Here is a 16444-nt window from a genome sequence, read left to right on the forward strand (position 1 = left end):
AAATACAGAAAAGATCTCACATCTAACCTTAATTTTCACATTCATACCTTTTGATTGACTTATTTCCCAGTATCACTGGTTCACTATCAGGGATCTGAATCAAATTCAATGCTAAAAAGCTTAAATCAGCCAAATGAACTACCAGTTTCCGGGCGCAAGTAACTAAGCGCTGTACACACAACCATATGCAAGCATGATTCCAGGAGAAGGGCAGCTCCTGGGAAATGCCATGACCCTTAATAAATGTGTAATTTCTCTCAATCTCCAACATAAAGGCATCTTGACTTAATAATTATCACTGCTTCCTGAACAATTCTAAATACTCACTGATCCCTCCTTTTACTCATGTCATCTTGTAAACTCAGCAAAATAACAGAGAGGGGACGTATTTACATTGATTATTAAAGTAAATGAGAATACAAGAAGATGCAACAATAAACTATAACCATGAGAAAGGTGTACACTGTGGCAACAGTAGACAAATCTAGACACTTCAGGCTCTTGTAGAAAATATCTATAGCTACTGCATCCAGTCCATGTTACCACGATCAAAAACCAAATGCTGCATTGCAGTCCTTACCTCATTACATGAATACATTCTGGTTCCTTGGTGAAGCTGTAGGCGTAGCCACTGGATGTTGTGCCAAAATCAATAGCCACAACAACAAGATATAACTGTTCTACAGCATCATCTGCATCAGAGTCCTTCTGTTAAACAGAAGAAGCAAAACAGACACCGAGTCACTGATTAGAATAACTGTAATCTGTTTTACCCTTCACTATTTCTGCTCTCTGAGACATGCGTATCTCTTCAGTGGAAATAAGGACTTCCCTAAAGCTGCATTTCTGACCAAAGTTGATACCAGAAAGCTGCACATTCCAGTGGAAGTGGAAATTCAATATAAAACTCAATATATTTGCTGGAGCCTTTTATACCCAACCTTCAGAATCAAGAGTTTCCTTCATACTCATTTCTTGGAATAGCTCTTATCCTCATCATTAAAACTTATGGCTAAACACTAGGTTATTGGATTTGGGGCTGGTTTTTTGTTTGTTTGTTTTTTTCCTTAAATTGGTCAACTGAAGAATATGTTTATATCTATCAATGTGGTATATTTGACACTTATTTGGTGGTTTTAGGAGTTACCTATGCCATAACCTTGAACACGAGGTACTACTACCATTCAAAACTAGTGGAGACAGAACACCACAAAATACAGCAATAAGTCTTATATCCCACAGTAATTATTTATTTATGAAGAATTTACATAACACTTGTTTCTAAGCACTATATGCATTCTTTCCTCCTGCCTGTGCTAGAATGTGGAAAGCTGTTCAGCTGCTTATAGTGAATTTGAATCCTTCTCCCTGCCTTTTACTTGTAATTCTGCAATCCCTGAAAAGCACAACCAAGGGCAAAATAGGGAGCGTTAACTAGAAGAGGTGGAAGGGTTATGGCCCAAATAATAATTACATGATATAAAGCACGACATGAATAAACAAGGAATTGTACCACTCCCCAGTATGCTGTTGCCTGTCATAAATCCTATATAAAGGAACAATAAGTAATGAACAGCAAGGAAGTACTGTGCACATGCTGATGCTGGTTAAAGCACTAACAGCTTAGCAAGACAGGAAGAGAACAAGCTGGAAACACTGGTGACTGGGCTATGTGCTACAGGCAGGCAGATAGTAAAGGAAGGTAATACACCCATCTGCACACACATCATTTTGGCAAAATCACCATGGAACAGACCTGTTGACCTATTACTATACAGGTCATGTCTGAATCCTCCACCACTGCTGCTCAGCCAGTACCCCCAGTAACATTTTGAAGCAATTGTTACCGTCTTTTACAGTGGAACTGCTGAATGTCCTCATTCTATGAGCAATATTCCACCATCTTCCTCACCTATCTCCATTACTCCATGCTTGCTACTTCCAGCACCTTTCTGTTGTATGCCTACATTTTTCACAATCATCCCATGCACCTGATATTTAAAATGGAGAATCGAGAGTAGTAAGGTTTGGTCTCAAATAATGAAAGACTTGTTTGGATTTCCCTAACAAATCTTTTCAACTAGAGCAATACGTTAGTTATATGTCTTCCTAAAAGAGTATGAGGAGCAAAGCTGACTGAAAGAGGACATAAATTCATCAGTATGACAGCAGTAAAAGAGGGAAGTTCTAGAATATATGGAGAGAGAAGGGAATAAAAGCAAAAATTTATGCAACAACTCTAGAAACCCTGAAGAGGGATATTGTACAACTCTAAACTTGATTCAGAAAGCTAAGAAAGAAATCCAACAAGGGTAGTAATGTGTTCTGAACATCGCAATATCAAGAAATACACTGTGAATATACCGTGTTACAGATTATGCAGATGATTTTAAACAGATGGGACTTCGCTTTAATGGGAGTTTGTCAACAAAATTAACATGATGTGTAAGAGATTAAAACACACTACTTCTACGGGACATTGGCTTGCTTGTAAAAACTTACAGAGGTGGCTATTTTCCTTAAGAAACTAAAACAGTTCTATTTTGAGCTTCTCTCTCTATGCTGGAGGAGATTGTTTTCTCTGATAATTTGGATTTTACTGATGAATATCATATATATTCCTCTTTTTTTCTGAACAGAATGAGACTTTCCAGGGGCTACCTAAACAAATCAGTGATAAAGACAGGGACACAACTTGGGAACCATGAGGATCAAGAGGCCTCTGCATTTGATATAAAAATATGCAGGAGCAAACCTATTAGCTCACCAAGCAGACAAAAAAAATGTAAAACTGGGACTCCAATGAAATGAATGAGAGCTCTGCCACCAACTCCAGTGTGACCAAAATTTCACTTAAGACTACACAGAGCATAAAAGGGATCACTATGTGAGGAAATGACAACTTTCTCAAGAAATTATGTGCCACCAAGGAGAAAGTAATGCCATGTTATGTTAAGAGTATGTTTCTTACCACAATATGTGACGGAGACAGTGGAGTTATTCCAGGGTCTCCCAAACTTTTGGCTGGTGATGAGTAAGCAGATGTGGAAACTGCATCTGAAAGGAAACAGAAAATTTTCAGTGTCAGTAAGCAGAATGAGTAGGATACAACAGTTGCTTTGCATACTGCTACACTATTTTCCTGTTGTAACAAATCTGCTAAAAAAGAAAGCAAATTCCACACCTCCACATAAAATACATTTTTTGCCCTTACAACCTGCTAAGATACAACAACTGCAGTTTTGGATTTAAAATGTTTGTCTGACCTTCATGACTAACTTCCGTTCTTTTGCCTATTACATTACCATGTATAATTTTGTCTCCCTAAATATATTCAGAAGCCACAGTTAATACAAGCAGCTTGTACACTATACACTCACATTAATGGCCTAAGATTAAAAGGAGTGAATGCAGAAACTAAACACAAGTTGTGAGATCAAAAAAGACAGCCTCATTTTAAGAGAAATATAGGAGTTGATATCAATTTGCCAACACAGTAAAAGTAAGCTGCAATTAGTCCATAATGAACCTTTATTCTGAAACTTTCCCAATACTGTCTCTGTTCTTATTCTTCAATACACTCTGCACTGAAACATCTTGCAGCTGTTAATATTACTGCAGGACAGAATCCAGCTGGGAAAAAGGAAAGTATTATTAACAAATCAAAGAAATATTTCTACCCTGCATACAATGCTGAAATTTCATTTAAAGGAACATACCAAGTGAGTGACACATACTGTAATGCACTATTTGGTTTTTTCCTTCTTGTATTTACCCTGTTCATGATAGAAAAGGAAATGGCTTATTAAAATAATTAAGCACTGATGACTCAGATGGATTTATATACAATATATTCTCTTATGAAGACTGCAATAGTTTATTCAAAATGGAGTGTAGAAAAGGTACCACACACCCTGTCCCTGCTCATACCCCTCTGCCTCCAAATTTAAGCCTCGAGTTTACTGAATTCTCTTCTGTAGAATACAAGCTAATTGGACATAAAGCAGAATTATTTAATATGTCTCTAAAGATTAATAACCATAATAAATATTAAATAATACATTTCAACATACTTTTATCACCTACTTGGATGTATCACACAATAAAATGCATATTTATGCATAGCATGTAATTCCTAGACATGACAAGTCAGAGCATTATTCTAAGATGACACAGGAGCTGCTCTCCAAGAGAAGACCTTAGAACTACTTAATGAAGAATCCTGTTGTTCCTGGTAATCAAATATGTGTTGTTTCCCAGGGAAGATGTAAAAAAAACTCTGCAGTAGGCAACTATGGGATAATCTGCCCACAGGAGAAAAGAAAAAAAAAAAAAACAAATCTTCCTCCAAATCTTAATATTGGTCTTGTGACAACCTTTATTTGTGTTCAAGTTATAATATGCATGTTCAGTCTGATCTTCAAAAGCATTTGCAGATGCAAAATATTCACATTTCCTACACAAGTTCTTCATGAATATCTTATGTTATTCCTCTTGTGGTAAAGTACAAAAAAAACCCAAATGTGACAAACACAGAATCTGCTCAGTTCATTAAGTTATACTTGGATCAGATGTGTATCATCTTATCAGCCTCAGATGCTGTTATCAGCCTCCTTTGTGCAATTTCTTCCTCTTTTCAAAACAGATTAATTTTTGTACCAATGCCACCATGGCATTTTTCATAGAATTGAAGAACAGTATTTCAGCAACAGAAGAAAAGGAATTAGTAACAAAACATGTTCCTTGCATCCTGCTGTCGCCCCTGGCTGGACCTGAACCAACACTTCCTGAGCAGACCTCAGGTCATGACAATCCTGACTCCGCATCTTTGGCAACTGGTACATTTCCCCCACGTAGGATGCTGGCTTTGGAGGACAAAAATGTAGATACCAAATCTCTATCTATGCGTTTTCAGTGTTTATCTTTGTTACTAGTTCTTTTTGTTACCTGTTTCAGCACTCATGTTTCAGCAATCTATTTTCCAGCCTGTCTTCAGTTATCAGCGTGGGTGTACCTTGAGAAATTATTTATAGCTCTATATGCAGCTCAGAAAATCCCGTGTGACAGTATACACAATTTTTGTCTCTTGGAGAGAAGTGATTGAATGACCAGTGCAATAATCATGTTCACCCTGTGAAACTGTGCTAACTTGGGTGGCATTCTATCATGAATTTATTCAACCCAATTAACTTGTGATATTCCAGAGGTATAAGATGTATACAAGGATACTCACTGTATCCACAAGTATGAAAATATTTGCCAACAAATAAAAAATGTTAAGCAGAGATCAGATGTCTGCCTTAGCTACTCATAGAAAATACCACTTTAAAACAGAAAACGGACTTAGATATTTTCATTGAAAATCTTTAAAATAAATTGTCCATTTCACTTTCAGAATGCTCTTAAAAACTTAGGCATAAAGGTTGGATTTGTGGAAGGGCTAACTTTTTCTAATTCTCATCAACTGCTCAACTCTGTTGGAAGGTTAAGCTCTTGGTGATTTATCAGTATTTTTTGACCAGAGGTAAAGAATCCTTCCAAACCTGTGACCATTCTGCACCGTATTCACTGCTGCTCCTGCAAATACCCAGCTAAACAAAATAATTCTACACTGAGTCCTACAGGCCACCAGCCTAAAGCTTTGTTGTGTCAAGAGCGGAAAATCATGGAAGGCAGTGCTACAACCCCTAAAGCAGCAAACTAAAATTTTCACCAAAACGTTCTGTTGTTACGGTGATTCCGCAGAACTGCTATCAGCTGGCACCCGCAGCAGCAGTTGTATTGCATCGCAACTCACTTCGTGAGAACTGCCAACTAATTGTGCAATAACTGGGGCAGCCGTAATTGGTATATTGTAACTCGGCTGTTAAAAGAGGACCTGACATTGCCGGCGAGTTTGCAGGGCTAGTGAATGAACGAGTGCGGTTAGCATAGCGGGAAGTTGAAAAGTCATTTATCAGAGCAGCTGGCATTTACAGAAAATGGCCTGCAAGCCAGCCTCCCTGGATTTCATGCCAAGAGTTCTACTAGCAAGTAGCGAAATAGTTGTTAAAAGCAAACAAAATTAGGAAATTTGTAACATTATACTATCTACCCTATCTAAACTGAAAGGTGCTAAAATATACTTGTCCATGTGGGAGCTTTAATACTTTGTAGAGTTAGTGTTTGCTTGGGGAAAAAATGTGCGTGTGTCACAATTTTTAAAAGTGTGGTCTGAAGAGCAGTAAATGTGTGGATATTCCAGGATATTTAAAAAACTATTATTTCTAAAGGACTGTGATTGGTTGATCTGAAAGAAAAATAAGCATCTGTTTCAAGCCAGAGAATGGCTAAAGAGCTGCAAGGAACCCAACTTGCAATCACGCAACAAAAACAGGATGCCTAGCCTTTGTGAGTAAATTCCTCTCCTTAACAATTTAAAAAGATGTCCTGGATAGTATCATCGTATTTAGAACAGTTCTTAAAAGCAGGATGATTTATTAAGGCTTCTGTAATGAAAAAACACAATCCAGTAGTGTTCCACATAGCTCAAGTTCCAGCTTTATGTCCCACATTTACCAAGAATCTGTGTCAAACCACACACTATGAAAAAACATATAGCTAAAGACCATGTTTTAAATAAACACTTAATTCTTGACAATTTGCACACCAAAATAAATGGAGGAATCTGATTTAGAATCCGAATTAAACTCAGTCTTCAAATACTTACACCAATAGTTAAGATAATATTTTTCTAAATATGATGCAAACCTCTTGAATAGAAATTCCTTAATACGAACATTTGGTCCGGATAATTTAACCAAATGTGTATAGAATGAATTTGACCACATTATTATCAGTTCTGACTTTAGTCCTAACCTAAGCAATTGCCAAAGAACACCTTGTGCATTTTCAAGGTGACCAGAAGAGAAAGGGAAAATAGAGAAGACACTCTTTTTCAGCATTTTTTTAACATTCAGAGGGTCCCATCTGATTTGCAAATCCTCAAACAATTACAGAACTGGTGAAATTATAAGATCAGCAAATACTGCATTAATAATGAATCATGTTCATTATCGTATTAGCTGCAATTACTGGTTCAGCAGATTTAATTTATTTCTTCATCTAAACACAAGTTTATCTACTGTGGTTTCCTGCAATACCTAATCAGTTTAGTTTTTTCTGGTTTTCAGTAAATCATCAACCAGATTCTAGATTTCCGATTTAGCTGATGCCAAACTGCAACAAGGATTAACGTTTAAGTGTCACAGAGTACAGAGTAAAAGCAAACTCTAGAGCATTTATGAAAACTTAGCTGATCTAGTGCGAGCACTTCACTCATAGCACATTCAGCTGAATCTCATTTTCTAATAGCTCTAGAGAGCAGGACCAAGCTCATTATTTAATTAGAAGGGTCAGTTAATGGAAGTTGATCTTCTCTGGAAGACTATCACTCTGTTCTGAATATTTGGGAGCCCCTGCCACAAATTCTTATTAAGGGCTGGATAAATGAGTTTTAGTGGACCACTGAAAGTATCAGACATGGAACACCACCATCCCAGATAATCAGTTTTAAGACAGCAGGCTTAAACCTGCTTTAGGAAAGGTTTAAGCTGCTAAACCTCGCAGTCACAAGTCACTACGGTTGTACTAAATCAAAAAGTTTTATCAGCTGCTACACAAAATCTTCTCTTTTCTACTAAATTCAGCTTTTATTAAATATTTAAGTTTATATAATTCAGCTACACCAGGCATCAGCAAAATTTTCTGCTTCACGTACTAGGGAAATTGTTCGTTTCAACAGTGAAGAAGAATGCTGCAGCAGTGGATTCTCTGCTAACAGAATGTTCCTTGCAACCCAAGTAATACAGACAACAAGCTAAAGTTTTTGCAAGCATGCATTGTCTCTAAGCAAGAGTTTAACACGACAAGTAAAAGCAGGAATTCAGGAAGCTGGATATGCTGCTCAACAGCATAAAGCACAGAAATGCAATCAGATCAGGGAAGGGAGGAAATTTCTGAGTATGTCTCATGTCACCAGTTTAGCATAAGGAAAACAAACAACTTAAAAAAAAGAGAAGAAGAAGAAATAAGGTGTCAAGCCCCAAGTCTGACACAAGAAATCCCAACGTGGACCTTGTCAGGCACATTCTGCCATACTTCAGAGTCATGCCTACAAAAGAGAAAGCTTGGCTGGGAAGAGAAGCGCACTTTCTGAACCTTCACAGACCTCACTTCCAAGTGATGGTGAAAGGGACTCATCATGGTCTGGATCTCCTACAGCTGTTTTGCAAACCAGAAAATAGGCTGCACCATTATGGTATCATCTCTCTGTAGGAACATGCCTGAACACTACTGCATATGTTATACCCCAATCAACGTGTCTTATGTTCATTTCTATTTCTATCCTGACAGAGTGGCCATAAACCCATCACTTGCCAATTAAACTCTTCCTCATGATTTTCTGAATCAACAATAGGATCAATACTATTCCCTATTTCAGACCATACTTCTAGCATTTTAAGAAGTGCTTTCACAACAATAAGTCTTTTTGTTCAATCCGTAACGTACACTGCAATGAATTCCATTCATTGTGCAGATCTGAGCCTCTGGCTAAGCTTGAGGACCCACTGGAAAGACCTAGACACCACACCCTTTTCCAGGCTCTCCCGAACTCCCAACTGAGAATGCCTGCAGTACACCATCCTGCCTCAAAGGGAAAGTGGCAATAACGCTTTTCGATTTGTATAATGCATATCCACTGTTCCATACACCAAATCCATTCAGCCTCTCAGTTATTTGTAGGCTGATGAACCAGATGCACAGGGTAAGTCAGGATGCATTAGACCTACTAAAAATGCCACTATTGCAGTCAATCTTTATGGGTCCAATAAATCCAAGTGAACTGAATTTACCATGCACATACTGATCATTTTCACAGATCAAACACTTGCACATATCTGATGGCCATTTTTTCTGGAATTTTCAGCCATCCAGAAGCTGGTGAGAGTGAGTGCTGTATGTAGCTATGATCTCAGTCACGTTGCTGGTCATACCAAAATCTTGACCAAATTCTTCATTTTCCATTCACGTAGTATTTCTGGGTTAAAAAAAAAGATGTACTGAGTGAAATATGGGAATAGGGTAGCCATCAGGCAATAAAAGAATGGAATTAAAAACACTGTTTTTCATTCAGAACACTGTATATCATTTTGACTATCACTAATAATTTTGCATAGCTTGCTAATGATCTTTGCACAACAGGAAAGGAAGAGTTTACCATATTGCTATTAGCCAGGAACTGCTGCATTGAAGAAGAAAACCTTACTCAGCTTTTCCTATTGCTGAGATTTTGCTTTGCATTAAGCACAAAATGTCACAGCTTCCAAATGTAACATGACAACCTATTTACTGCAAATACAAAGATGGCCTTTGAAAGGAATTACAAAACCACTAAAAAAAGACAAGAGAGAAGCAAATACAAAAAAAACCCACTTAAAATATTCTTATGCACAATGAAAAGATTCCATATCTCCTATCAGAAGTATGAACCTTCTGTTTCTACTGAAATCAGACACCACTGCTATTACCCCCAACGTAATCAGAGTCCTTTGTTTTAAAATGCCAGTAGGCATCCAGCTGTTTTGTTGAAGACTGCAATACACTTCCCTTCTATGAATACAGCCATAGCTAATCTCTGATACTAATCCAAATTTCCTGATACCCTTTCATAATAATTGGTCACCCAAAGAGCTGGTATTCATCGTATTGATACCAATTAGAGCACAGTGATTTCCTAAGTCAAAAATCTCCCAATTCTTTGGATAAAATTCTAAAAATATGTTCTTCATTACAACTTTGACCTTTTTCATTTATGCTTTTACATTGCCTCCCATCATGATTACAGTTTGACTGGAGGAAATACTTTTTCACTGTGCTATCAAGTTTTCTAAAATAATTTAAGTTTTTAACGTTACTGTTGAGACTATCAAAAAAAACCTCCCAGGTTCTATCCCATCATTTACTTTGTGAATAGTATTAATTTTCCTGCACCTCACCAGCAAAAGGAAACCAACGCACATCTATTTTCTCTGTACTTAATTTAAGATGAAAGAAACACACAAGAACTTGCAATAACCTTCTGAAAATGCCACATGTGTTATGTTCACTTCTCTTTTTGACAGGACATAGGCTAAGCTATTTTACGTAGATTTGATCTGGCCTCACTAATTCTTGGTAAGCTGGACTAGAAAAGAACTATCACACTCGCGTGCACCCTTCACAGCTGATAAAAGTGGATTAACAACAGGTTTTGCAGCTCGAAGTGGTAGAAGACAACTCTCCAGGATCTTTCTAAATATTCCACGCACATAGTTCTGTAATAGACACCTTTAATACACACTAACTAACCTTCTCTTTGTTTCAACAACCTCTTCCATGAACTTGCTTCATTCAAGGCTTCCTTGCACTATCTGCCTCTGTGCAAGCACTGCTTTACTATCTCTCTCATCTCTTCCCCCCTTGCTTCTAAAAAGAAAGACATAAGGAACAGAAAACAAGACATAGATGTACAGAACCTAGGTTTTGTGAAGAGGTACCTTCCTAAAAAAGGTTTCCTGCTACTTCTCCATCATCATCTCTGTCATCATCTACCTCATCCACTTGGTTCACCGCAAGGTTGTCAGGAATGGCACTAATAAGATTATGCTCTAATTCCCAGGACCACGCTCATAAAACAGAACATTTGTGATGCTAATCACTTTCTTTGGGAAAAACACCATTTACCAGCTGAGGGTGGGCTGGTTGGTTGTTTTTTCTTTTTAAAAAGCAAGATCAAAATATTACAGAGGGATTTTTATAAGTTCCTATTTAAGAACCATCTCAGGATGCAATTGTATCCTGAACACACCGCAATCCTAGATTTACCTTTCTAGATCAAGATAGTCAAAGGAATATTATTCAAAGACTGAAGAAGAATTACTGTTCATCTTTTCCAGACCATGTGTCCGGCTCACAGGAATAAGAACACTTATGGGGGTACTTATTTACTTAGAAGGCAAAAAGGTTATTTAGTTATCAAGCGTTCCTAGATTCATGAAGTATATTGCAATGCATCAAGCTGGATGAATGCAGTGACTCTTTTTTCTTAAAACATGAACTGGAAAAAATACTTGCAAATGTTTGTCTTCTTCATTTTGGCAATCTTCAAGAATGCCAAACATGATTCACACATTTGTAGTCTTCGACAAGAGAAAACAAACCTCTCTCTCCCCTTCCCGCCAAAAAAAACCACACACACACACAAAAAAAAGCAAAAAAACAACCCCCCAAAGAAAGGAGGAGACCGGGTAAAAAGAACAGTCAAACTAGAATAACTTTTACTTCTCATAGCAGCCAGCATGAGTGATGCTATATATAAATCCCTTGGATATTCTTCAAGACTGTTAAACCCAATTTTGTTCAAAGATGGGAAAATAAGAGAATATTAGTTTTTGCAAAACTGCAAAAGTTGGTATCACATTTGACAATCCATTAGCAAAGTCATCTGTGAATCCATAGTCTATGGTTATTGATTTAGCTTCTGAGTGACATTTTATAGCTAAATCAAAAGTAAGTTTGTATTTCTTCATTCTTTTTACTTTACAATATTGAAAACAGATCAGCTACCAGGCTTAAAGGAAAATACCTTGTGAGGAGAGAAACCGTGGACGAAAGAAAGCAGATGTTTAGGATTTATAAAGCAGATCACAAAATCATGCAGTCATTGACCAAAATCCATTTCCAGAGGTTTTTACACTAGCACCCACTGGGCTTATATTCAAATGCCATGACTGTGCATACACATCACACGGAGACCAACACTGACCAGCTAGGTAACCAACTGGAAAGTTACACCGTCACAGTGACAAGCAGATGCTACGGCCTGCAAAGGAGTTCCTATGGCTAAAATCATAACAGGAGCACAGCTGAGTAAGCAAGAGAGCTACTACAAAAGGCTGATTTTTGAATGCAGCAGTTCCATAATGACAATACTGAAAGCTTTTGTAAATGGCATGCCCCGCCGTTCTGATTGCAGTGTGTGTTCTACCAAGGTATCCATGGAAACTTGAGAAAGAGATGTTAAATTTGCTGGATCTGTTCGGCACCAGGGAATGGGGCTAGTTTCCAATCAGCCTAGTATAACCACAGGTATTTTGATCTTTAAGCACAGAGAAAGCATCAAGAGTCCTCAAGCAATGACAAAATCCACAAGACCAAATTGTCAAATGACTTGGAGGTGGCAAGGATGTACTGAAGAAACTGTGATTTTATCTCTTAATAGAGAAAAACAGCCCAATCGCTAATGAGGAGAGAGACACCCAAATACCCACACTTCAGGCCTCACAGGGAACAGGAAAAAAGAATATACAAATATTCAGAAATATATGTGAATACAAATGCACCAAGCATCACAAGGAAAGGCTGCAGGGACAGGTGGACATGGAGCACTCAGGACTGCAAAACCCTTCGAGACACTGCTCAGCCCTAGGCAGTAGTCCTGAAAAGCACTAAGAACATAATATGTATCCAGAAATGGACAAATCAAAGTAACGTTCCCAGATTATTCCCTATGGGAGAAGGAAGTAACATAAAGAGAATAATTTACCTCTGCCTCGTTCTCCAAGGAAACCAGTGCAGGTTGGGTAGGCTCCTGCAGCAGAGATTTTCTTCAGAGGGAGTAAATGAGTAAACTCCCTCAGATAACATGAAACTGCCACTATGAAACCCCACTCACATACACACTGCTTTTTGGACGCCAACTGATAGGACGTGCTAGCAATATCTCTCAATATTCCCTGGAAATTGCACGTGCAGAGAACGGTCTGAGAGTCTTGACTCAGACACCGAGGAATTACTGACAGAAGAAACAACAGATACAAGAAAAACCCTCTCCGGGTTTCCCATTTTTGTAAGTTAAGCCTTTAGAACTGATCCGTGTGCCCAGAGCCCTGCAAATCAATCACGACAGAGCTACTGATGTGGGCCAGCGAGCACCAAACAACTCTTGCGCACGCCCAGATCACAGCAGCGTGCCGACGGCGGGCCACACCAGTGCCGTTCATAAGGCTGCTCTCTGATGTCCTTGACACACCCTGATGCAGTCCTGAGTAAGGACATTTACACAATTCCTTAGTAAAGAACAAAGGCTTTCTAGCCTGAATGCTAGCCTCCATATTCTGAGGATTTTAGTTTATTTATTTGCTTACTTTATTAGAACTGAGTGCGTTTTCCTTTTCATTTACATGAAAACCTCTCTCAAATCCCTCCGAGACAGACGTTGAAGGAATTTCCTGTCTTAATACCCATTACTTACACAGTTCACCACTGCCATCCTAATTTTAAAACACTGCAAAGTCACTGCTTTAGTAGTAGTTACAGCAAAATTTAAAACTCGCATTTGTTTATTTTAAATACATATCACTATGCTTCTTAAGAGTACAGCACATGGGCCATAGCTGACATATTTTGAGTAATGAAAGTTATGGAACGTTATGTTCTTTTCAAGATCAAAAATGTGCCTGGTCACTGAGAGGAGGCAGATTCAATTTAATGCCCTAGGAGCCAGAACATTTGTCACAGTTAAGAAGGTGGAAGTCTGCAGGTGTATCACAGGCATTTCAGATCACTCTAGTTCATACTTGGCAGTAGCATTCCCTCAGCACACCACCAACATCTGTGACCTTACATCACCAAACAGCTGCACGCTCTTCAGTACAACATCTGTGAAGCGAGAGCACCATTTACAATCACGACCGATGGACTTCGAGCTCATTCCCAAAACAGATTCCAAGTCCTCCTGCTCTCTCTCTCACCATTGGGGAAATACAGCCAAACACAACAGTGCGATAGTAATGCAACCTGGAGTGTCACCCACTTCTGTTTTCAGCTAGCAAGGCTGTTTAATAGAAAAGTGGCAAGCGCCGTACAGAAGCTGAATAAATAAGCAACCAAAGTCATTTATGGATAGACAAAATACTCAAGAGATTTTACAAAGCTGCATATGGAAAATGTCAACATCTACTTTACTTAAAGAAAAAAAAAGGAATATATCCAAATTCCCCAAAAAGGTCATGTTGCCTCATACCTAATTAAGGTCACGACTGTTCTTGCTCTCCTATTCAGAATTAGCATCATTTGAGTGCATTGGTTTTTATTCCTTTCGCATTTTCCCTTATTATTTACTGAGAGCCAGCGCAGCTTTTTTAAATACCCAAAAAAGCCAAGTGGCTCCTTAACAATACCTACAGACTAAAATAGCCACAGAGAGAAGTTTCTAAAACCATAAATGGTGTACTCTTTTAAGTCAAACACTTGTGAAATCCTATCTGACACATCGTCAAAAGGCAGAATCAACTCAGGTACAGAAAATGGAGGTGTGGGATCCTTCAGATGTTACTGTTTTAAAATAAAAATATGTTTTTAAGATTTTCTTACGAAAGGGATGGTTGCTTGGTGCAATTATAGATAGAATAAATGAAATCATAGTAGAGGACAGCAAAAAAGGAACTGATCACCTAGAACAGCTTAGAAGAACAAGGAACTAGAAAATGTAAAGTATTTGATGAAAACTGCAGCTTTAAAAGAAAAAAAGAAAAAACAGAGTTAACTTTAACAGCAGAAATTATGTCCAGAAGGGGACTTGAGAATTTCAACAGCATTCCCATGAAAGTGGGAGAAGTTAGCCACGGCAGGTCGTATCACATCAGCAAAAAAGCCAGCATTTGGCAGAAAAGAGCACATGATGAGAAAGCAGCCAACTTGCATAAAACCCCAACCACCAGTGACATGGTCAGAAAGCGAAACAGATCCTAAATCTTGACATTTACATGCAGGCATCAGGTCTTTTGTAGCTGAGGTAGCATTCCGGTCTTCCTGCACAGAACTGGCCTCCCGAAGGTTACTCTAACTTGAGCCGACATCCAAGGCCGCAGCAGCCTGTTCCATCTCCTGGTGACAGTTGTGTTTGAGAGACACCCCGGTCACACCCTCGAGACTAGGACAAAGCCCCCTTACAGCCTATGTGCATCAGCTAAGTCAACGTCTGGACAGAACAGCCCTCCTGGGGCCGCACTACAGCTGACTGCAGCTTTAGGGAAACATTGCAGGTACAGAGCAGGGCAGCTCTGTTGAACACCAAGTGCTGTCCCAGTGGGAATGAACTAAATATTCACACTGAAAGCTTATAGGGTGACAGTACCATAAAGGAAGACTTGTTGGATGAATCAACGTCACCCAATTATGAGCCAATAGCTTTAAAAATGCCAAAAGTTGGTATAATTAGAAGCTTTAAGTGCAACAGCTCCTCAGTACGAGCAATTTCATCCAGGCTTATACCAACCAAGCTGCAGATACCGCAATGCTGCTCTAACTGAAGCTATAAAAATGATTGGCAGATACTGCATACAACACTTGGCTATTTTACATATAGGCATTTCTTTTACGCATTGTACTATGCTGCAATAAGTGACTGCAGTTTCAATTCTGTCAATACAACAAAAATCACTAAATCACATTTTGCCACCAAAGCCTTTTTTCTTCTGACAGTGCATGGAAAGAACATAAAGATTTCTGGCATAACAAATCACTGCTTTACTACATGGTCTTCTATCTTCTAACAAAATCCCTCCTGCGCAGATTTTCCCTGTGTCACAAGTTACTCAATGTCAGCATTGCATCGCACTAACCTTGCAACTTTGCAGAAAACAAAACACATGATACCCTGTCATCTAAAAGACAAACGAATCTGTCAGTCTGTTCTTCCCTTTGTCAGCTGCATGCTAGAAAAATGTTACTGGTTACTTCAAACCAAACAGACATTACAGACTTTATTTAGGAAGCACTGAGAGAACACGGGGGTGGGAGGGAGCAGAATCCAGTAGAGCAGGTCATCTTGAAGATTCAACTAGTTTCTGAGTATTGTTTTCTGGGTTTTTTTTTTAAATGGATACTTTATGACACTCTTACTGCACTTGCACTGCAATTAAACTATCTTATTCAAAATATTCACCAAGTCTCATTATGATCTGTACAAACTCAACCTTTTATGTTTCCCCACACATTACTACCAGCACCTTAAGACTCAACATTGCAGTTTCCTCAAATCCTTGCATCATACAGTGAGGAAGAAGGGATGGAAGAAATAAATGAAACCAAGCTGACTCTGCATTTCCCTTAAGGTTATTCACCCGTATCATTTGTATCCTAGGAACCCTCTTCCCTCCCCTAGTTCCTTTCCCACACAAGGAGAGACCACCACCGTCCTGCAGAGGCTGTGTTACTTTTATCAGGCGCAGTGTAATCACCAACGGGCCAAATCCTTGTTTCAGGCAAAACAAGATTCAGAGAGTCTCAGCTCATGCGTCAAGTTTGCAAAGTCTGAGACCCACGGACACGTTAACGTGGAAAAACGAAACCACTCGGGTTT

The 16444-nt window shown here is 38.6% G+C and overlaps 1 protein-coding gene across 1 annotated transcript in view; it reads right to left on the bottom strand.

Annotated features, from left to right (window-relative positions):
* Positions 1 to 4963, bottom strand: part of HSPA12A (heat shock protein family A (Hsp70) member 12A) — a gene marked incomplete at both ends in the record, with an annotated part of 44076 nt that extends 39113 nt beyond the window's left edge. Inside the window, 3 exons of the mRNA XM_082002319.1 lie at positions 581 to 708; positions 2972 to 3057; positions 4948 to 4963. Of these exons, the coding sequence (XP_081858445.1) occupies positions 581 to 708; positions 2972 to 3057; positions 4948 to 4963 (230 nt within the window). The remainder of the gene's footprint in view (positions 1 to 580; positions 709 to 2971; positions 3058 to 4947) is intronic.
* Positions 4964 to 16444: the final 11481 nt, after the last annotated feature.

This window comes from Phaethon aethereus (assembly GCF_964289735.1).
Source record: "Phaethon aethereus genome assembly, chromosome: 7".
In the NCBI taxonomy this organism is placed as follows: Eukaryota; Metazoa; Chordata; class Aves; order Phaethontiformes; family Phaethontidae; genus Phaethon; species Phaethon aethereus.